At 34.1% G+C, this 23,672-nt stretch overlaps 1 protein-coding gene across 2 annotated transcripts; it reads left to right on the top strand.

The window, feature by feature from the left end:
• Nucleotides 1-528: 528 nt before the first annotated feature.
• Nucleotides 529-17,959, top strand: LOC109184532 (TATA-binding protein-associated factor BTAF1). 2 transcript variants are annotated; one of them, XM_019334545.1, is made up of 30 exons: nucleotides 531-629; nucleotides 744-824; nucleotides 974-1,193; nucleotides 1,392-1,486; nucleotides 3,717-3,934; nucleotides 4,225-4,279; nucleotides 4,914-4,995; nucleotides 5,716-6,053; nucleotides 6,613-6,721; nucleotides 6,870-7,464; nucleotides 8,239-8,371; nucleotides 8,532-8,600; nucleotides 9,131-9,342; nucleotides 10,260-10,500; nucleotides 10,703-10,873; nucleotides 11,140-11,565; nucleotides 11,644-12,087; nucleotides 12,346-12,465; nucleotides 12,543-13,025; nucleotides 13,683-14,221; nucleotides 14,310-14,802; nucleotides 14,882-14,950; nucleotides 15,279-15,383; nucleotides 15,456-15,680; nucleotides 15,766-16,029; nucleotides 16,113-16,162; nucleotides 16,536-16,645; nucleotides 16,733-16,815; nucleotides 17,037-17,246; nucleotides 17,339-17,959. In XM_019334545.1, exons 3-30 carry the CDS (start codon nucleotides 1,142-1,144, stop codon nucleotides 17,507-17,509), a joined length of 6,162 nt encoding a protein of 2,053 aa, XP_019190090.1. In that variant the 5' UTR covers nucleotides 531-629; nucleotides 744-824; nucleotides 974-1,141; the 3' UTR covers nucleotides 17,510-17,959. The 2 variants fall into 2 exon arrangements, with proteins under 2 accessions (XP_019190091.1, XP_019190090.1); XM_019334546.1 differs by lacking the exon at nucleotides 744-824 and having other exon boundaries at nucleotides 529-629.
• Nucleotides 17,960-23,672: the final 5,713 nt, after the last annotated feature.

The following is a 23,672-nucleotide window of genomic DNA, read 5'->3' as shown; positions in this document are numbered from 1 at the left end:
GGAATGTAACTCAATTACATACAAAAAAATGTATATTTTGTAATTTAGACAAATGGCATGTTTGGTATATAACTGTTAGCTGATTGGGTTTGTGGGTTTGACTAGTTGATATCATTAGTTGATTGTAGAAAATTGTTTGGTAAATTAGCTGATAGCTGATTACATACAAATTGACTTTCTCAAAAAATTAATCGAAAAAACTATTTTGAGTAGCTTTTAGAATTTTAGCATTTTAGACTATGTTACAGAAAACTAATTAATCAGACACTTATATTGATTGTTTAACTAAGTGAAATAACTAATTATGGTTAAATAAGTCAAAATTGAATGATAAGATAAAAAAAAAAAGGTACAGATGACTTTTGAGATTTTTAATTTTGAGTCTTTTATTTAGTTAATAATAAAGTACGAACACAGATTAAAAAAGCAAAAGAAAAGAAAAAAGGAACAAAAGATGAGAAATTACGTGTTCGGGTCGGGTCGGGTCGGGATTATCTGGAGGAAAGAAATTTATAAAATGAGGTCACAACTCTGTTATCGTGTAATCGAAACCCTCGTCCTCACTTCATCACAGCCTAATCGTAGAAAGCAGCAGAAGGAAGAAGACATTGCAACAGATCTTTTTCCAGGTTCTCCTATTCTATATCCTCCTCTTTCTCTCTCTATATGCATATATTTATGTTTGTATCTACATTCTGTTTAAGATTCGCACTTTTTTTCAATTTATAATTACATTTATTCAGAAGGATCAGTAAATTATTTCTATGAATTCCTATCCTTTTGCGCGAAATTTCAGTGAGCTGCCGATTTGTTTTTGAATTTTGGGGAGTGTCAATCTCGCTAATTTGGTGGGAAATTTGAGTCTCTTATCTTTTTCTCCGAGCACAATACCGTCTTAATGTGGTCTTTGTTTATGTAAATTGATTGTCTTTTTTTTTTTTTTGTTTGTCTTCTCTGTCTTGTGAATGTTTAGATTATTTATGGTGGTGTAAGTTATGGCACTGCACGACTGACATGCATGTCATGAAGTGAATCCAAATTGGAAATGTTGTGTGATGGCGGCGGTTGATTTGTGTTTGTTGATTTCGAGTATCGGGGAGGTTGATTGGACATAAAACTTGGGACGGGATAGCAGAGCAGTATGGCTCAGCAGCAATCGTCGCGGCTCAATCGCCTGCTCACTTTGTTGGACAGTATCCTTTGCTTTTCTTTCCTGCCCTATGTAAATCTATGTATGGGAGAATAGTGAAAAACAAAACTGTTTATTTGGTTTCTCTGTATTTATGTTTAATGAATTTGTGATACTTGAATTGTTTGTGTGTGGTATTCATTTTGTTCTCTGTGTTTTTGAATTTCTGGAAATGAGGTGTCTTTTCTTAATAAAACTAAAGCGGGGTCAACCCAAGCAACAAGATTAACAGCAGCCAAACAGATTGGGGAAATAGCCAAATCACATCCTCAGGACTTGAACTCTTTGTTAAGTAAGGTATGGCTTTATGAATGTTCACTTTTCTAATCATCTTCTTTACACCATTTTGTCACTTAGCACAACCGTGTCTTTTATTTAATACATTTATACGTTTACCTGGCACTATGAGTACTCATTTTGTTTTTCAATATACTCTGGACACTATTCAAGATTTTTGTTATCTGACAACATTTTAAAAATGTTCTTTCTTTACCCTTGTACATCATTTTGTTTTTAAAAAACAACATATATCTCCACTGTAATTTCTAAAATTACTATGATATCCCAGTTAAACTTTTTGGGAATGTAGTCATACTTATTGCACATTATATTTATAATCCTTAATAAATTGAAAATGTGAATGTTTTTCTAATATCTATACGTGGTGGTTTGTGGCCCTGTTTGACTATCTTATGCTTATGGATTATGATTGTGTATAATACATAACCAACTGCTAGTTACTTTGGATTATTGACTGGAGTTGCCTAAAAAGTGTTGTACGGTCCACAACCCATGATGTTTGCCAAACCTGTAAAAGTAGCTCATAAGTATATAATTCCCATAATTAGATAAAAGTATTTATGTCAAAATCCACCTGTATGATAACACATTGCAGTTTTGTTATGATAATACTAGCACTGGAAATTTCAATTTTCCCCCTTTTAATGGGATGTTTTGGTGAAATGGATAGTGGAAGTGACAATATAATTGGAAAACAAGATGAAGTGTATAGTAGGTATTTCCTTTCTTTGTTGTCATCATGCATTAGTTTTTTCTCTTATTTTTTCCTTCTACTAATCTACTTCTAAGTATTCCATTCATTAGATGCATTACTCTTGTTTTGTTTTTGAATGGATCTTTTAGAATATGATAGGGGTCTTAAAGATAATAGATTAACAAATCCTACTTTCCTCTTTCAACTATTAGGGCTTTGTGGAATGGTGTCCATCTGGGATAGAAGCTTCTTGTTAATAAGAGGTAGTCATGTGGTGAATGGGAAAACATAGAAGTTCCTAACTTGAAATCCAATTAGAAAAGTTTTAAAAGGTAAAAATCAATATTAATTTCAATGTTTAATTTTATATTTTTAAATAAAGTAAATAAATACTATGGAGTAATACGATGATTTCTAAGCATAAAAAAATTGGATGACAAGTGATCATATGTACTTGAGATATAGTTACAGTAGCAAATATGGAAACTAAGTGACTAAGTGAGAGTAGGTAAGATGGCCTGGGCATATATATGGATGGCCTAATGCTGCTTGAGTTAAAAGGAGTGATGAATTAATTATTCATGGCGATTGTTGAGGAAGTAGAAAAAGTGCTGGTACATCTTATGTGGGATAGAGCCACTTTTTAGGCATCTATTTATAGATTAAAGCTGCTTAAACCTTTACTACACATTTGATTCATGGAATGAATTTTGAAGGAATAGGAATCCTATTCCATAGGGAATGGAATAGGAATTCTTTTCAATTGTTTGCTTCGTGAAAGGAATAGAGTATAGGACTTGTATTGTGTTTGGTTGGATTAAGGAATAGAAATGTAATAAGCATTCAAAAAACAAAAGTACCCTCGACACTGATAAAATTTATGTATACACATAATAATGATGATAATAATAATAATAATAATAATAATAATATTATTATTATTACTATTATTGTTATTATTATTATTATTATTATTATTATTATACTTAACAAAAATAGGTAAGGAAAAATTAGGTAATGTAAAAAAAAGAGCTATTCCTGAGAAATGGAAGGGACCTATTTCCGAGAATGCTATTCCATGAACCAAATATGCTGTTATAAACCGCTTCTTTTGTGCTTGCGAAGGGATTTGCCTGTTTTATAATTTTTTTTGAGGTAATAAATTTTTTTAAATCTGTTTATTTATTTATTTTTTAATTTTTTTAATTTTTTAAATTTTATTTTTTCACCAGAGGAACAATAAATTGTATTCCTTTTGTTCTCTTATTTTAAAGATTTCGTGTTCTCTAAAAAACTTTAGTGTGATAAGAAATAAAGACAATTTTTTTGTTTCTTGATTATGAGTATTACTCAACCTGATTGGATAAAGAGAATTATTTCAGTATTTCTACTGACCTCTACATTGGGATAAGGCTTAGTTGAGCCCAGTTGAGGGTTGATATAACCCTTTTTCAGATATGAAGTGCTTACTTAACAATGTGTATTTGGAGCAATATCTTTGAATGATATAATCCAATTAGAATTTGATTGTAGGTTTCACAATATCTACGAAGCAAAAAGTGGGACACCAGGGTTGCTGCAGCTCATGCCATTGGGGCAATTGCAGAGAATGTAAAACATACATCTCTGACTGATTTATGTGATTCTGTTGAGAAGAAAATGATAGAATCTGGGGTTTCTGGTTCTGTTGAAGATTTAGTAGCATGGGATAAATGTAATCCTAAACTTGCAGGAAGCACTTCATTTGGAAGGTTAATGTCCTGTACTCTGCAAAGTTCTTAATCTTGTCTCAGAACATATTTCTTATGTGTCCTGCCAGTATCTTCCTAATCCCTATTAAAAACGTTGCTCATTTGTATAAGCTTGTTAATGTCCTGTACTCTGCAAAGTTCTTAATCTTGTCTCAGAACATATTTCTTATGTGTCCTGCCATTATCTTCCTAATCCTTATTAAAAACGTTGCTCATTTGTATAGCTTGTTATTGAATTTGAATTGCTGTAATATTTCACTCACTGTTTAATTACAATTTTATTGTGTCAGCTTTGATTTAAACAAAGTACTGGAATTTGGTGCTCTATTGGCATCTGGGGGACAGGTAACATAAATTCTCATGACAACTGTTCTGAAATTTTCATGCTCTTAAGGTAACAATATCCTTAATTGAAAGAACAAACACGAGAGGGAGGTAATCAATTTCTCAATTGAACTCTTGACATCCCTCTCTCCCTTCTATTTTTATCCCTAAGGTAGAGGCTGTAATGTAAATAGTTGAGGTAATCTAGTAAAGGGACCAATATAGGAAATAATGAAAGATATTTGCCATTTTGGTTGTGCATATAGGTCAATAATAACATAGAGATATAACATATTGCATACGAACTACATTAAAATTACTATGACATATCCCATGCAACACACATGAATGATCATTATCCATGAAACTTATTGATATGAAATTAGTGTTTAATGGGGAAAAAGATGGAGGTTTTTTATTTTTATTTAATAAATGAATTTGATATATAGTTTAAACAATAATCATGAATTTGATAAATGGACTAATCACTGAATGTTCTTATTTTTAGCCCTTTCTAAAAGGTATGTCTGTGGGGACAATATATATCAACCATGGAGCGTGAGAGAAGTGCTTTAAAGTTCATGTATATCTTAAACCAGAATTTTCTCCATTCTATATTCATGTGTCATGGATGCATTCATTGTTTTTATTTTAGGAGTATGATCTTCCAGCTGACAACAGCAAGAACCCAAAGGAGAGATTGGCTCGACAGAAACAAAACCTACGACGCCGATTGGGTAAGTCTGCATAGATTTGTAGTTTATGCTTCACGAATAAGCTCACTTTGAGTCATTGTGTTTCTTGGAAACTCCACTTTGGGCTGTGTATACATTGATGTTGCCAGTTTAACCTTAAATTTTTGACATAGTCCCTCTTTTAAATCTTGATAATGACATGAAGTATACATCCAACTAACCTAGCCTGCACCTGCCATGGATGTGTATGAAGAGTTCAGCTAGACTAAGTGAAGTAGTGCTCACTGGCTTCACTGCTTTAAGCCATTTCCAAGTGCATTAACATTATCTCTTTATGTAGGTTTCTTAACATTTTTTTTTTCCATTTCTTTATGAAAAGTTATTTTTGAACAATCCTAGTTGGGACTTCTATTCAGAATCTTTGATGTGTATCTGATGTTGGTATTTTTCCATTTGAAGGATATGATGGTTTAGATGAACTGAAAAAGGAGGTATTAATATTATAGAGAAACCAATGGAAAGACATCTTGGGGAGAAAACAGGGGATTCAGTAGTATGTGATAATCAACTAAAGAAATGAAGTATGCATTATAACTGATAAGCATGCTCATCTTTAATATAGTGGCTTTTGCATTGAAAACAAATGTGCTTGTTCAGTATTTGCCTAAAATCATAGTTGTTCATTTCACCATTTAGTTGGTATTGAGAGACTGAAAATTGAAATATAAATTGCAAACTAACTGCCATCATTCTTGTATACAGGGCTAGATGTGTGTGAGCAGTTCATGGATGTCAATGAAATGATAAGAGATGAGGACCTGGTGATGCAGAGAGTTAATTCCCCAGTTACCAGTGTTTCTTCTCATTATTATTCACCAAGGCCTCAAGTTAATATAAGGCACTTTGTTGCAAACATGGTACCAAGTGCCAAATCTCGGCGGCCAAGTGCCAGGGAACTAAATCTATTAAAGAGAAAAGCAAAAGTTAGTTCAAAAGACCAGACAAAAGGGTGGTCCAAGGATGGAGAACCAGATGCTCCCCAACCACAAGATATGACTTCACCGAGGGGCATCCAATCTGATGCATCGGGCTCTAATAAGGTCAGCAGAATGTTATTACCAAACCCAGTTGTCAATTATTAAAAAAGAGGAGTTACAGATAGTGCATGCATTTGTATGGGGTTCAACTTATCTAACTCGAAACAAAAAAAAAAAGATGAAAAAGAAACAAAATATTATTGTTAAAACATGGTGATTAACCACTATTTATGTTTATTTATATATGTTTGTGCCCACTTGTGTGTATATGTATAGAGACACACACGCCAACACGGATTCAACTCCCTTGCATGCATACATACAAACACACTCTCTATTAGTCTATGCTAACCATGAATGCTACAAGTGATCTATTGTAGGGTATAATGTAAGGTGGACTCAACTATTTCTGAGTATGGTGCATAACTCCATATTGAAACCTTTTTTTTTTTTTTTTTTTTTTTTTTGTAATTTTGTGTTAATTGAGTTATTCTGCTGATTCTCGTGTTCCCTATATCTTTTGCATGGTCATTGTATCTAAACCCTTGCATATACTGAATTTATTTATTCTACATTTGCCGGACCAACCTCAAGTATCACTCAGAAACATGTTTCAATGCAGATGCATCTGGATACTGTGTCTGATGAAGATGGTTTAGAGAGTGATGGAGATGGGTGTTGGCCCTTTCAAAGTTTTGTTGAACAACTCATGGTTGATATGTTTGATCCTTGTAAGCAACTATCTAATGCTATCACATCTGGGATTTTTATGATTTTTTTCTTGTGAGATAAGAACAAGAACTCATTATTATTATTAATTTTGTTTTGTTTTTGTTTTTTGTTTTTGTTTTTTTTTGTTTTTTGTTTTGTTTTTTTCAGTATGGGAGATTCGTCATGGCAGTGTCATGGCATTAAGAGAGATATTAACCCATCAAGGTGCAAATGCTGGAGCTATTATGCCTGATCGCAGCCTTGATGTTGGATTAGGTTCTATTTTAAAAGACAGGGTTGTTGAAAAGCAGGAAAGTGTAATTGATTTGAATATACAAGTTCCAGTTGATGAGTCTGAGCCAGCTTTTAAGAAGCCTAAGATTGAAGATGCATCACCTCTTCTGATGGATACAATTCCTTCTGCCAGCATGGTTGGTAACATTGACAATATTCAAGTGAAAGTCGAAGATGTTGGATTGAATTTGCCAGTAAAGCAGGAAAATGGTGAATTTAATGTTGGCTCTCTGAAGATGGAGATTCAGTCTAATTCCAATAGTGAAAGTTCTTTCAATAATGATATGGTAGAGGCAAAGAGCTCCTGTGAGGACAATATCTCCTTAGAAAAGATGGATCTACCAAGAAATCTTCCAGAAAATTGTGAGCTGATGAACTTGGTTAAATTGGCTAGGCATTCTTGGCTTAAAAATTCTGAATTTCTTCAAGACTGTGCAATTCGTTTCTTGTGTATATTGTCACTGGACCGGTATGAAATTTTCCATCCTTGAGTTGAGTTTGAACTTTTTAACCTTCTCTCTTAGTGTTCATTCAATCATCCATTTACAATAATGGGAAGGAGCTTCACTAACAAAATAAAGAGAGATTATTTGCAAGTATTTGTGGGGGTGAGCAATCTTCTGTTGGTTTGCTGGGCTTGTATGACTATTTTTTAAATTTCTTTTTATTGCATACCATAAACCTTTAGGTTCCCTGTATTATCTCATTATGAAGGTGATAGTTTTTGAATATATACTTTTTGGTGCAAAATTTCAACCTCTGGAGGAGGTACAGTTACTCAGAATGGAAGCAGGAGCAAAATGATAAAGAGCATCTGGAATAACTCAAAGATAATGTACACTAGAGAGTAGAGGGGAAAATCTCTTGTACTTGAGGAACTCTATGAAATTGCATTTAGGGACCCATTTAGCAATCCTACAACTTTTCTAGAAGTGATTTATTACTGATGGTAGAAAGAGTGGCTTTATATAAATCTTGTAGGTATTAATAACTGAGTAAAAAATGAGCTTTCTCATGAAACAAACAGTAAGTGGATGATGTAAGTGACAAGAAATGCCATTTGACTTCTGAATTATTTTCATTCATAAGCTCCTTGTTGATGTTGAAACTCTCCAAAAAGTGCTGTATTTTCATCCAGAAATGGAAGTTCCATTTTTGTGGAGCTTGCATAGGGGCCCTAATTAGTGATTTCAGATAGCTTGTTTACCTCTCTTTTTTCCTCTTGTTGATTCATTCACTGCAGTTTTGGGGACTATGTTTCTGATCAAGTTGTTGCACCTGTTCGAGAAACATGTGCTCAAGCATTAGGTGCTGTGCTTAAGTACATGCATCCTAGTTTAGTGTACGAGACACTAAGTATCTTGCTGCAAATGCAGGTAAATATGAAATGAGCTTTGTTTTATTATATAAAAGGAATACGGATTGTAAATTTGCTTAGACTATGGTATGAATTGATAAGTAAAGAATGATATGATTACTCAGAATATGGTTGTGTTCTCACATTTATTTTAATAAGCTCTTTTGCGTTCTTTTCAGCATAGACCGGAGTGGGAGATTCGTCATGGTAGCCTCTTGGGGATCAAGTATCTAGTTGCCGTGCGTAAGGTATCTTTACCCTGTCACATATTGTTCTTCTGATAGAAATATGTCTGAGTATCAACTGCCACTGTGCCTCATTATGCTCCCTGGCTTATTGGATTATAGCTGTTGCTTGTTATTTGAGTATGTCAATTGTTGATTTGAAATTTAAAATGTTGCATGCCTAGATTCAATTTTCATTCTTTTTTACCTACTACAGTTTTCTATTGATATTTGGCTGTTGTCTGTACTGACTTTCTGACAAGGGCCTTAATAAGATGTACTTGTCTTTGGATAGATTCTTAGGGAGAATGGATTTACATATTTCTACAACATGGATTGGCTCTTAGAACTCTTGTGCCCTGCATTTTCTAGGAGCCTTCAAATAATTACTTAATAGTGTATTAGTGTGGAAAGAGTGGACTATTAGCAAAACGATGATTCATACATATTCCTTTTGTGATTTCCATTTTTTAGCTTCTTATTTGATGTAATATTTCAAATTTTAATCTTTGAATTCCACTTAATTGATTGTCTGATTCTTCCCTTGACACCAGGAAATGCTTCATGATTTGCTTTGCTATGTTCTCCCAGCATGTAAAAGTGGGCTTGAGGATGCTGACGATGATGTTCGAGCAGTGTCTGCAGATGCTCTAATACCAACTGCAGCTGATATTGTTTCATTAAAAAGTGAAATATTGCATTCTATTGTTATGCTACTCTGGGATATTTTACTTGACCTAGATGATTTAAGCCCATCTACTAGCAGGTGTGTGTATGTCTTTAAGCGAGCCATTTCTCATTTATTATAAAATTAAATTGTCATGAATCTTGTGGTATTATTTATTTTCAATCTAATTGCTCAGACAAATATTTAGCTTTATGGCATTTGGTGATGAACTGATAATTTTCTCTTATAGCTCTTCAGTATACAGTTTTCAACCACAAATTCACTCCATAGTTGTTGATGTTGTTTTCTTCGGTGCCCTTTGTTTGCGTGGGTGTGCCTTTTTAATATTACTTCGACTTATTGTTGAAACTAGCATGCCTTCATAGAAGGTGGACCTATCCGAAAACTGAATAATAATACAATCTGGAATGCCTTCAGAGAGACTATTTTTGTTCTATTTGTGTTGCCATCCTTAAAACCTAACATTTATTAGCCTTACTTGTAACATACTATTAAAATTGTTGTAAATTAGTTCCTTTACTATTTCCTACAGTTCTGATACTTCTGATTTTTTTGTCATTTGATTTTGTTCTCCTTACCCGGCAAATTTTGACTCAGCTTGAATAAATGGATTTTATCCTTGTTGCAAAAAGTTGGCTTTGAAGGTTGAATTGTCAAAAGCTTTATTGCTCTAGGTTGAAAAGTGGCGAATTGATGGTAAAAAAATGGACTTTATCTAGCATAGCTTGAGTGAAGCATTCAATCAATTGCAATGTCCTCAGTTTTCTCTTTTACTTATTTCTGAGATCTAAAATTTTTGCTAAGCATAACATTTGGTGAAATGTTATTTTTATGTTCTCTATGGAGTATTTTATCTTCTTGAGTACCATTTTGCCCTTTTTGCTGTTCTACTTCAATAAGAGCTGTGGGCTAATACAAATTTCTGATGTGATATTTATAACAGTTTAATCTGAATGAGTGGAACTCATTTTTCTAATCCCTCTGTGGAATTGCAGTGTAATGAATTTATTGGCGGAAATTTATTCTCAAGAGCGGATGCTTCCAAATGGCTATGGGAACCTGCCATCATTGGAGAAACAAGATCTCAATCTGAATGAAGTTGTTTATCAAAATGACATTGGAGAAGGGTTAAGCTCTTTAGAGAATCCCCATATGCTGTCAACTCTGGCACCAAGATTGTGGCCATTCATGAGACATAGTATCACATCTGTCCGTTATGCAGCCATCCGCACTTTGGTAGACCCTTTCTCAATTGAAGTGTCTTTTATGATGTGCATATACTAGTTCCTTTCATATCTCTCTCACGCACACATATTCTGTTGATTTTTAAAACCATCTTTATTTACCAATATTTACAATATATGTTCTTTTAGTTCAATTGCTCTATATGCTTGGCCAAAATTGAATATTAGTTGTAAAAATCTATATTTTTGGGCAGGAGCGTTTGCTAGAAGCGGGGCGCAAGAGGAGCTTAGGTGAAGCTTCTGGCTCTTTCTGGCCTTCATTTATTCTGGGTGATACCCTCCGGATTGTTTTTCAGAACTTACTGCTTGAATCAAATGAAGAGATTTTGCAGTGCTCGGGTAGAGTTTGGAGGCTTCTTCTCCAGGTTGCTATTCGATGAATGCATATAATACTAGATATTCTAATCACATCTTGCCATAATATGCATTTAGTGTTCTTCTTTAACAAAAGCTTACTATTCATGTGTTTTCTTTATGCACTCTATACCTCATTTTATCTCTGGTGAGCATATTACTTGTATGGAAAGTCTCATCAAATTTTCATGTCAAGCCATGCCTTTCCGCTAGTTCTGACTATTTCTTAGATTTACTTTCTAGTGTTCATGAATTTCTCAATTCCAAACCATTTCAGTGCCCAGTGGATGACTTGACGGATGCTGCAAAGGCATATTTTTCTTTTTGGATAGAATTAGCAACTACTCCTTATGGCTCACCTCTGGATACTACAAAAATGTTTTGGCCAGTGGCTCTTCCTCGTAAAAGTCACTTTAAAGCAGCTGCTAAGATGAGAGCTGTGAAGCCTGAAAGTGACCCCTACAAAAACATTAGCTTTGGTTCAGCAGAAGGTACTAGTTTACAGGAGAAAAATGGGGACACTTCCGCCCACATTGGAAAGATAATTGTTGGTGGTGATGTGGACATATCAGTTACCCAAACACGTGTTGTTACTGCCACGGCATTGGGTGTTTTGGCTTCTAAGTTGGATGATTCTTCTCTTCAGTATGTTGTTGACCCATTATGGAATGCACTTGCCTCTTTTTCTGGCGTTCAAAGACAGGTATAGGTCATATATTCTTATTGTAGTGCTTTCTATAAAAATGTCTATGACTATCAATCTGTTTTGTCCTAATTACAGGTATCTTCAATGCTGTTAATTTCATGGTTCAAAGAGTTGAAATTCAAGGACATATCAAAGTCTGAGGGAGTTATTACCGTCATTTCAAGTAATTTTGGGGAAAGGTTGTTAGATTTGTTAGCTTGCACAAACCCTGCATTTCCATCAAAAGATTCAGCTCTTCCATATGCTGAACTTTCTAGGACATATGAGAAAATGCGCAATGAGGCTCGTCAGCTGTACCATGGTACCGAGGCATCTGGAATGTTTAAAGATATATTGTCATCCACTAATCTTGACCTGGAAAGTTTGAGTGCAGATGATGCAGTGAATTTTGCATCTAAACTTTCCTTCTTAAATAATATTACCACTGGGGAAGAGTCTGCAGGACGGAGTATTTTTGATGAATTAGAGTCTCTGAAACAAAGAGTTTTGACAACTGCTGGATATTTGAAGTGTGTTCAGGTATGATTTAGGTTTCATCTGCCAATGTTCGTTATGTGAATGAATAAGCGAAGTGTTTAACCCCTTTATAAAATGTTTTTTGATTAGTTTAGGAAGTTATTCCTTTACTGCTAGAATGTCCATTTTGGTAGTTTAGACCTTGTTCTGATAAACTAATGGTTTACAATTATGATCTCTAATTTTGTATATCTTGTCCTTCCCTTCCTTCGCCTGACTTGGGGGTTTGGGGGGAGGTGGCGGGATTTTTAACAATTGCAGAATAATTTGCATGTTACTGTCTCAGCTTTGCTAGCTGCTGCTGTTGTTTGGATGTCTAACCTTCCGGCTAAACTCAACCCAATTATTTTACCGTTAATGGCATCTATCAAAAGAGAACAGGTAATATTTTCAAGTAAAACCATTCTATTGAGAAACAGTTCGATTTAATGTGGATTTGTATTTTATTAATATTATAGGAGGAAATACTACAAAGTAAGGCAGCTGAAGCTCTGGCAGAGCTAATCTATTGTTGTATGGGCCGTAAACCTGGACCTAATGATAAGTTAATCAAGAACCTTTGTAGTTTGACATGCATGGATCCTTGTGAGACCCCTCAAGCTGGAGTTCTGAATTCTATTGAAAAAATTGAAGAGCAAGGTCTTCTGTCCTTCAGAAGCAGTAATAACAGGCAGAAATCAAAAGTTCATATGCTTTCCCCTGGTGATGATCGATCAAAGGTTGAGGGCTTCATTAGCAGACGAGGAGCTGAGCTTGCTTTGAAATGTTTATGTGAGAAATTTGGTGGTTCGTTGTTTGACAAGCTTCCTAAGCTTTGGGATTGCCTGGTAGAAGTCTTAAAGCCTGGAAATGTTGAGGGTTTGAACCCAGAAGATGAGAAACTTATATCTGAAGCTATAGATTCTGTAACTGATCCTCAAATTTTGATAAATAATATTCAGGTAAATGGACTTCACCTTAATTATTTACTACATGTTTCTTCTGATAAAATTGAAATTACTGAAGTACTATATTTTCAATCCTTGAATCAATTAGCGACCTCATATAATTATGTAGATCTAATATTATACATACATGATTTATTTATATTCAACATTTCCCCAATGTTATGAATTTTTCTGCTCCACGACCATTGAAACTATAACCAGAAATGGAAAAGATGGTGTCTGAAACCTATGCTCTAGTTTGTAGTATGGAGCCAGAAGGGCCCCCCAGTAATATTCGGATACCAAAAGAACTGAAGAATTGTCATGCGAGATATACTTCAAGGGAATCGAAAACCCCTTAGTAACATTTCTCTTAGATGCCAAAATATATAAAGAATTTTCATGTGCACTTAGTTTCTGTGTAGGCAATAGAAGTATCATGCATATATGCATACTTAGGTATAAAGCAGAAAAAACCGTACCATATGCAGATTGAATTGGAGATTGGTATTGCAGTTAGCATTTTACTGTTACCTACAGGTTTATAAAATTATGCTATTTTGGATCTTTGATAAATTATATCCATTTCTTGTGCTCTACTACAAACAAATTCTTGTAATTTCTTCTACATTTCATCTCTTTTTTTAGCTTGGCCTTTCTTTTTATTGGCAGGTGGTCCGTTCCATTGCTCCTTTATTGGATGAGACATTGAGATCGAAACTTCTCACACTCCTTCCATGTATCTTTAGATGTGTTTGCCATCCTCATGTGGCTGTGAGATTAGCTGCGTCTAGATGTATCACAACGTTGGCCAAATCTATGGCAGTGAATGTGATGAGTGCAGTAGTTGAAAATGTGGTCCCTATGTTAGGAGATATGACCTCTGTTCATTCTAGACAAGGGGCTGGCATGCTTGTCAACTTGCTAGTTCAGGGACTTGGTGTGGAGCTGGTTCCTTATGCTCCTCTTTTAGTAGTTCCTCTTTTGAGATGCATGAGTGATTCTGATCATTCTGTGAGACAGAGTGTAACACATAGTTTTGCCACACTTGTACCTTTGCTTCCATTAGCACGTGGTGTTGCTCCCCCTGCTGGTCTCAGTGACCGTTTATCCAGGAATCAAGAAGATGTAAAATTTTTGGAGCAACTGGTTGACAACTCACACATTGATGATTACAAGCTCTCAACCGAACTAAAAGTGACTCTTAGAAGGTAGTTTTGTTGTAAATTCTCATTTTAGAAGCTTGCTTCCATTTACTACTCTTATGTTCTGACTAATGATTGCTTCTTATCATTTCAGGTATCAACAGGAAGGTATTAACTGGTTAGCATTTTTGAAGAGATTTAATCTCCATGGCATCTTATGTGATGACATGGGGCTGGGCAAGACCCTTCAGTCATCAGCCATTGTGGCATCTGATATTGCAGAGCATATTGCTGCAAATACTGCTGAGAATCTCCCACCATCTCTTATAATATGTCCATCGACTCTTGTTGGTCACTGGGAATATGAGATAGAGAAGTTTATTGATGGTTCTTTAGTAACTACCCTCCAATATGTTGGTTCTGCTCAAGAGCGCACATCTCTTCGGTCTCAATTTAATAGATATAATGTTATTGTTACATCATATGATGTTGTCCGTAAAGATGTTGACTCTCTTAGACAAGTCTTTTGGAACTATTGTATTCTAGATGAGGGACATATCATAAAGAATGCAAAGTCAAAAGTCACTCTTGCTGTGAAACAATTGAAGGCGCAGCACCGTCTCATATTGAGTGGTACTCCTATCCAGGTTTGTTGTCAATGTGAATTTCAGTTGGCATTTAAAATGAATTCTAAGTTTCCATGAGAAATACTTCTGAATATTGCAGAACAATGTACTGGATTTGTGGTCTCTTTTTGACTTCCTCATGCCAGGATTCCTGGGAACAGAGAGACAAGTAAGAATCTTATATTTGCTTACCACTTGTACTCCCTGACTATCAATTGTTATTTGCAAAATTTTTGTTTAATTGTGTTTTCTTCTTCCTGCTCTTCTCGTGTTTGTATATACATCATGAGTAGATGTTGGTGATGAAGAAGTTGGAGAAGTTTGAAAAATGAACGTTAATTAATTCTGTTCCATATTAATTATTTGACTCGTGTGGCTTGACTTTTGCTGACTTGTTTTTACTATAATTCTATCCTGTAACATTCCTCCCCCCTCTTCCCCCTTGTTTGGTAAGCTTGTCTCTGTCATTTCTGACACCAAGTTTATTGATATAACAGTTCCATGCTTCCTATGGAAAACCACTGGTAGCTGCCAGGGATCCCAAATGTTCAGCCAAGGATGCTGAAGCAGGAGCACTTGCAATGGAAGCATTGCATAAGCAGGTGAGTTTAATTCACTTGTGTCTGGATTAATTTCATGGCTATAGAGGTTCTCTCTAAAAGATCTCTTTACAGGTGATGCCTTTCCTTCTTCGCCGAACAAAGGAAGAAGTTTTATCTGATTTGCCAGAGAAGATTATCCAAGACAGATTCTGTGACCTGAGTCCTGTTCAGCTAAAACTTTATGAACAGTTTTCCGGTTCAGATGTTAAGCAAGAAATCTCCAGCATGGTGAAGGTCAATGAATCTGATACTGGACAAGGAAGTGATGCACCCAAAGCATCTACTCATGTTTTCCAGGTAAGGCCATAATGGAGAGTAGTCTTCTGTACCTCAATTACCTCAATTTTTCAGTTGCCTGATACGTGTCGTGTTGATGTTTCAGGCACTCCAGTATTTGTTAAAACTTTGTAGTCATCCTCTTTTAGTGCTTGGCGAAAAAATTTCAGAATCTGTCTCATCAGTTCTATCAGCGTTTCTTCCTAATGGTTCCAATATTGTCTCCGAACTCCATAAACCCCATCACTCTCCTAAACTGGTTGCCCTCCAGGAGATTCTTGAAGAGTGTGGAATTGGGATTGATGCTTCAGGTTCAGACAGCCCTGTTAATGTTGGGCAGCATAGAGTATTGATATTTGCACAGCATAAAGTAACTCTTGCCACTTTCTAATCAGATTTAATGGAATAAAAGTTTCCCTCAATCTTGGTATTTGACTGTGCTCTGCAATGCAGGCTTTTCTGGATATCATTGAGAAGGATTTGTTTCATTCTCAGATGAAGAAGTAAGATTTCTGCTTTTATTTATTTATTTATTTTATTATTATTTTTAATTTTATGAACTAAAATTCTTGAATTCTCCATCTTTTTCAAACCACTGAGAACCAAGAAAGTTTCCATGCAAATACATGACTAATGATTTTCTATGAATTCCACTTTTAAGATCTGTTGTCAGTTTCTAGGTGCAATAGTAAGATCTAATTCTTGTTGAAGTATTTTACCTTTTTTTTGGATAAGTAAATGTATCATTTAAAGACATGGAGGAAGTACCACCCATAATACACAGAAATACTGAAGAGATTAGAGAAACAAAAACAAAGATATGTACTTTCAATTCGTCTCTACATTTTCTAAATGTGCCTTTTATTTTTGGAGCAGTGTCACATATTTGCGGTTGGATGGATCGGTTGAACCAGACAAACGCTTTGAAATTGTGAAAGCCTTTAATTCTGACCCTACAATTGATGTCTTACTCCTTACAACACATGGTAAGTGCATATATTACATTACATGTTTGCCATGAAGTATAGCAGCGTGTGATTCTTTGAAACTTATTAGTGTGAAACTTATTGCAGTTGGTGGGCTTGGTTTGAACCTGACATCGGCTGATACTCTTGTATTTATGGAGCATGACTGGAATCCAATGCGTGATCATCAGGTATAAAAAAAATGACCTGTATGTATATCTTTTAGGCTTTTATCTGAACATGATCCAGTACCTAGGCAGTGAAGGGCAAAGTCTGAACTACCACTACCTTTGTCAAGAAACAAATAAGTTTCTATTCCTGAAAGAGAGGCGCTTATGTGAAATTCATAGATGTCTATGCACTGGCATTGCTTTGCCGACTGATTTTGATGATTGTGTTGTCTCTTTTCCAGGCAATGGACAGAGCTCACAGGTTGGGCCAGAAAAAAGTCGTCCATGTCCATCGACTCATAATGCGAGGAACCTTGGAAGAGAAAGTAATGAGCCTCCAGAGGTTCAAAGTGTCTGTTGCTAATGCTGTGATTAATTCAGAGAATGCTAGTTTGAAGACCATGAATACAGACCAGCTGCTTGATCTCTTTACACCAGCAGATGGCAAAAAGGTTTGCACTTCGTTGAAATTTCAGTTGTATCTGGTCGGTCAGTCAGTCTCATATTTCTTCACCATTCACACTAGTGTTCTATCTGTTTTCAGGCTCCAAATGTATCCCAGAGTAGTGATGACAAATTTGAAGGGGATCCGAAATTGACACGAGGTGGGAAGGGATTAAAAGCCATTCTTGGAGGATTGGAAGAACTTTGGGATCAATCACAGTACAGTGAAGAGTATAATCTGAGCCACTTTTTAGCCAAGCTAAATGGTTGAATCCGACTAGCCCCGCTCTGCGTTTATGTTTTTTATTGGCAGTATGCGAGAGCCAGCCAACAAGGTACACTACTGTCTTCTGTGGCTAATTTGGAGATGAGCACTGTTTTTATCTTCATTCATGCCCCTTGTACAAAGTGTATATTCCTCAGAGTCGTGGCCAAAAATTTTGAAGATTAGTTCTAGTAGTTTGTTTCTTTAAATTTTTTTTCCTTCTCGACATGCAATCAATCAGTCAATCAAATTTTGAGGCTGCTAACGTAGAAATGTCCATGATTTGGAGAGAGCACATTGTGGTTTAGTTGGAGCAGGCAGACACATAGGGGAGGGAATTTTGTAAATTTTTTGAATTCTATCTTGTATATACATTGAGGAGTTTAATTTTATCTTTTTTAAAAAAGGGAAAAAAAAAAAAAAAGCAAAATTGTCTTGATATGAAGCTTGCTGAAACGATTTGTTTTTGTTGCCACTCTTTAATGGTCCTTTTTTCCCCTCTCTCTAAGCATTGAATTTTAGTTAAGTTTAGTTTAGTTTTTATTTTTATTTTTTTATAAATAAAATTTAAGCGTAAGACTGTAAGAGCATAAAATGAGAAGGATGGTCAAAGTAAGATGTATACTTGAAAAAAATATAAACTCTTAAACTTAAATGTTCATATAAAACATATAAGAAAAATGGTCAAAGTAGTATTTACCGTAAATAGAGAATGACTTTTGCTATTGCTTATCCAAGCATAGAGAATGACTTTTGCTATTGCGCATAGAAAAATACTAATGTCTTCTCAAGTCTCCATTATATTATTGAAGGTGCCAATATAATGCTTTCCAATTTACTACAGTAATAATATATTTTGATGGAAATGTATAATGCTTTCCAATCTACTTAGGGGGTGTATTCAATCATGACTTTTGTAGAGTTTTAAAAACTTTTATGAACTTTAAAAGTTTAGAGGTATTCAATTTAAACTTTTGGAGAGTCTTTAAAAGTTAGGCGGTATTCAATCAAGATTTTTGAAGAGTCTTTAAAAGTCATGTGGTATTCGATTAAGACTTTTAAAGAGTCTTTAAAAGTCATGTGGTATTCAAAAAGATGAACTTTTGTAGACTTTTTAATTTTAGGACTTTTGTAGACTTTTCCTTCTCAAATATACATAGTTGAAATTCAACCATCAACCCCAAGATTTTAAAATTGTTCTTTCTAGCAACTCTGAATGTTTTCTCTCTCTATTTAAACTCTATTTTTCTCCATATTTAAACTTTATAAACCTATCTAAATTTACCTTTCAAAAAAAAAAAATCTAAATTTAATAAAATTATTTTTTCTTCATTATCCTATATTTTCCTCATACCTAAACTCTACCATTTTTTTTTCTCTCTCCTGAACTTTACAATCTTTCTCTAAAAATTTGAAATAATATTGTTTTTAGTTCATTATTGCTTGTTTATATTGATTTTTATTTTTCTATGAATTTTTCATCCCTAACTTTCTCTAATTCTCCCTAAATACATGAACAAAGTAAATTTTTCATCGTCAAATTTTAGTATATGTTTCATAATATTCATATAAATACTATATATTTTGATTTTGATTTTTTTTAATGTTTATATTCGTAATATATATATATATATATATATATATACTTTAAACAACAGGTTACTACGAACAATGAACTACTGTTCGCAACAACAATTTGGGGTTGCAAACAGTAGCACCTTGTTGTTCGCAGTCTCAAATTGCTATTGCAAATAATAGTTCTTTGCGTGATGCCTAACAATATATGAAGTATAATATATATATATATATATATATATATATATATATATATATATATATATATATATATTATTAATATTAGATTTTAATTTTTTTATTTTATGGAACTTGTAATTATATTTTTAAATATTTTATTTGATCAATTCTTTTATTATAAATTTTATTGTTCAATATTGTAATAAATTTATAATGAAATAGTTTTTTTTTTTTTTTTTTTTTTTTGTTGATGTTTATTGATGATATATATAAGTAATTAGCATATAAGTCTCAGCATACTATCGATAAAAATAATAATGTTGAGAATGTTGTTGTGAGTGAAGAACTATATAATAAGAAGAATTTTATGATATATTATAAATGTTTTGTAAGAAAATTATAAATGATAAAGAATCAAAATTATTGAAAATTTGTAAGGATGTATTCAATTTAGAATTTCAATGACTTTTGTAGACTTTTTAATATAAAAAGTTGATAAAAGTCTATGAATGTTTTTTATATAGACTTTTATAGAGTCTTATAAAGTTTTAAAAAAGTTTTGAACGACTCTATGAAAGTCAATCAAAGTTTATTAATATCTATCATTTTAAAAGTCTTTAAAACTCTACAAAAGTCATGATTGAATACACCCCCTTTAATATTACTACAATTATTGCTTCTACAATTTCATCCCTTTAAGAAATTACTTATATAGTACTCTAATATATAATATCTATATATTATTGCCATTGTAGAAGATAAGAAAATATATGATGGATGCATGTGTATGGCAACAATTAGTTGAAAAAGATAATGGAGGTTATATATATATATATATATATATATATATATATATATATATATATATATATATATATATATATATATATATATATATATATATAAAGTTCCTGTGCGGTTGTGCGGTTAAATTTGAGCCATTGATCTTGCTTAAATCAACGTATAAGATTACTAAAATTTAAAAAAAAAATGCAGTGACAATTTAATAATTTTTGCATCTAGGTCAAATTTAAGGTGTGTGATTTTTGTGCTTAAGATGTGTGGTTTGTGTGTTTAAGGTGAATAGTTGTTGAAATTTAAGGTGCGTGGTTTTTCTTCTTAAGGTGCATTATTTTTCTTCTTAAGGAGCGTGATTTGTATGCTTAAGGTGTGTGAGTTGTTGAAACTTAAGGTGCGTCACTTTAAAACCTTAGGTGCGTGGTTTGTGTTCTTATGGTGCATGGGTTGTGTACTTAAGATGCGTCGGTTTAAAGCTTTAGGTACGCGTGGTTTGTATTCTTAAGATGCTTTGTTTGTGTTTTTAAGGTGCGTGATTTATGTACTTAAGGTGTGCCATTTTAATGAACGGTAAAGTAGCTTACTTGGTTAATATACTCTCAAAGCCCTAAAAGCCCTCAAAGGCCAATTAGAAGAGAATCAAGAGTATCATTGATTTCCTCAAGATAAGATTTTTCCCCAAGGTGTTTATTGTAATCAAATTTATTCTCAAAGAAATTTCGCATGCCAACATCTATGCTCAATTGCAAAGTATTTCGCGGAAAATTAATCTAAGATTTATCCATGTATATACATCTAGGATTAAAAAAAAGAAAAGGAAAATGACTTAACACTTAGAAATGAATAGACCAAAATGTCTTTGTATTTAATGTTATTTAAATAGTTTTATTTATCATCTTCGAATAGAGGACAATCTGAATGGTCACGAAGAGTAATGGTTCCGAAGAGTTCAAAGCCTGTGTTACAATTGCTTGAGACTAATCAATTTCAACGTCACTTGGGAGTTTAGCGTGGATCCGAGGTTCCATTATCTTCCGGTTTCACTTCTGTGTCGAGGACCTATTCGGTTGTCTTCTCGAGTTGTTGCCATTCGAGTACCTCAACTTTACCCGTCAGGAAGTTACTTCTCGATCCCATTCTGAATCGGCTTGCAACTAGCAAAAAACTCCTTTCGCACCGCTAGGATTAGTTGGCTCGCATGCACGACATCCAACTTCTATTCAACAACTTCTAGGATCCATTCTTTCATTAGTTTCATCAGCTTGACCACCAAGAAAGTTCTATTTTTTCTCCACTGTGCCCATCTATTTTACGAGGGATTCAATCACTTTCGGTTAAACGTTCTCATCTGATCATGTATGTATATATATAAATATAAATGTAAAAATGGTGGAATAAAAATAAGATATATAACAAAAGTTAGATTGGATCTCTTGTGCGCACATGAAGACTAAGATATGACCGGTGGGCTAATATCACGACTCTCGATTTACCTCTGCAGTGACTCTAAGGGCGGGGAAAAAGAGAGTCATGGAAAGTTGAGTAATGGCTTCAGATGAAACTATACTAACAATCCTATTGCAATTCACAAAGAATCTCACATCAATTATAAGTTGCAAGAAAGCCACAACAAAATGAATGTTGCCTAAAAGAAGAAATAGAACTCTTGAGGTAGTCGAGCTCTTTTAGCAAACAAGAGTTATTGGCTAATTATTGATGATTCTTAGCCTTTAAGGATTCATGCTCTTTCTACAACCGCATTCAACAATCTTCTTGATTGCACTTCGGAACATCTTTTATAAGAGGAATTAAGTGTTTTTTGAGCTCAGCTGAACACTTCATAATTTTGTATAAAGTGTTGGCTGAATATCGTTTTGAGAAACGAATAAAGAGATTTCATAACGAGAAGAAAATAAGAATTTTGAGCCTTGAGAATGGGATGACCGAGCTGATTGGGGTGGTTGGTGGCTGGTCTGTCTGGGCTGACCTGGAACTGCTGACAGGTTGGACAGCTTTGCGCGTAGTCAGCACATTCCTTGGTTGTGATTGGCCATGGTGACATTAGGGCCTTGTTTAACATCCCTTATTACTCTTAAAACTCTTAAAACCCTCAAAACCCTTTGGAATGGCGTTTGGTTGGAGAGGGGGAATTACGTGGGAAAGGAATTGCAATTCCATGGGAGATGAACTACTGAGAATAAAGTGGGAACTTAAATTCCAGTGTTTGGTTTACATGAAGAGAATTACTGGGAATTTCAATTCCAATGCTTGGTATACATGGGAATTGAAAGGGAATAAGTAGTATAAAGTCAAAAATGTTCATTGTTGTTGTTAGGCATTAATTTTAGGTTAAAAAAATGAAGGGGTAATTTTGACTTATCACTATCTTTTTTTCTTCCTAAAATCCCAGGAATTAAAATCTCAGGGGGACATGAGATTTTAATTCCATGAAAATGGGGAATTGCAATTCCTTTCAACCAAACAAGGGAATTTTGTGGCCTTTGGAATTAGGTGGGAATTAAGTGGTAAGGGAATTTAAATTCCCTTCAACCAAACGCCCTGTAAAACTCTCAAAAGCCCTCATAACCATCGTGTCTCATCCACTGCCTTTTGGGTTTCTCATATTCTGTTGTCTTTATTGATGATTTCTCTAAGTGAACTTGGGTCTTTTTAATGAAGAACCGTTTTGAATTATTGATCCATAAGGGAATTTTAGTTTTTGTATTCTGTGATATCCTTGGTTGAATTTAAGTGCGATAACAACATGATTTTTGAGCGAAACGCGCTTTCTTTCTCCTGGAACTTCTTCTTCCTTGAAACACTCTCCCCGGCCATTTTGATGGCTACTGCAAAGGAAAGAAACCAGCTTCGTTGGACAAGCATATGGAGTCCATCTTGTTTGTTGAAATGAATTATTCATATTACTTTGATTTTACTCTCTCAGTCCCGAAATGAATGTCCTATTTACTTTTTACACGCATTTTTGGGAATCAACAAAAGAGATACAAGTTTTCCAATTTTAACCTTGGTAAGAGGTGCTGCCCAATGAACTATTTACTTTTTTAGTTTTTACACGCATTAAGAATGAGATGAGGGGATGAGTTTGCATTTACTCCGTAAAAAAAATGCTGCAGTGATGCGATTGAAGAAGAAGAAGTACCGAATGGATGGGATTGACACATTTCTCTATAAAATTATAAAGTATTATTATATTATAATTTTTTTAATCCACAAGGTTAGTTTAGAAAAAAAAAAAAAAGTTAGTAGTGTTTATTTTAATAAAGTAGACAATATTTTGGAACATACTAAAAAAAAAAAAATAAGACAAGTAAAATGTGACGAAGAAAATAATATTTTTATTATTATTATTTGTCCCATTTTACCCTCTATTATATCATTTACTTTTCTTAAATAATCAAAGCTCACTGTTCTGTGCTTGTGTATTAGGCAATGGATAGAGCATAGAAGCATGAAGACGTCATAAAAAGCTAAAGGCAGTTAGGCCATGCTATGCACTCCACTAGCTGAGCTGTTGCCGTAAACTTGGAAGGAATTTGTGAGTTTTTATTGTAAAAAAAACAATGAGGATCAGTCATCAGACCTTGTTTGATAATTA

The sequence above is a fragment of the Ipomoea nil genome, unplaced genomic scaffold (genome assembly GCF_001879475.1).
Source record: "Ipomoea nil cultivar Tokyo-kokei standard unplaced genomic scaffold, Asagao_1.1 scaffold1262, whole genome shotgun sequence".
NCBI classification, from domain to species: domain Eukaryota; kingdom Viridiplantae; phylum Streptophyta; class Magnoliopsida; order Solanales; family Convolvulaceae; genus Ipomoea; species Ipomoea nil.
The sequence above is the reverse complement of the archived record's forward strand: the minus strand, read 5'-3'. Positions and strand labels throughout refer to the sequence as shown.

What these genes read in the sequence shown, in the direction of transcription:
- LOC109184532 (XM_019334546.1), top strand. Translation starts at nt 1,142, where the DNA reads ATGGCTCAGCAGCAATCGTCGCGGCTCAATCGCCTGCTCACTTTGTTG. An exon ending in TGTATATTGTCACTGGACCG is followed by an intron (nt 7,465 to 8,238) that starts GTATGAAATTTT and finishes CATTCACTGCAG; the next exon opens with TTTTGGGGACTATGTTTCTG. An exon ending in ATGCAGCCATCCGCACTTTG is followed by an intron (nt 10,501 to 10,702) that starts GTAGACCCTTTC and finishes ATTTTTGGGCAG; the next exon opens with GAGCGTTTGCTAGAAGCGGG.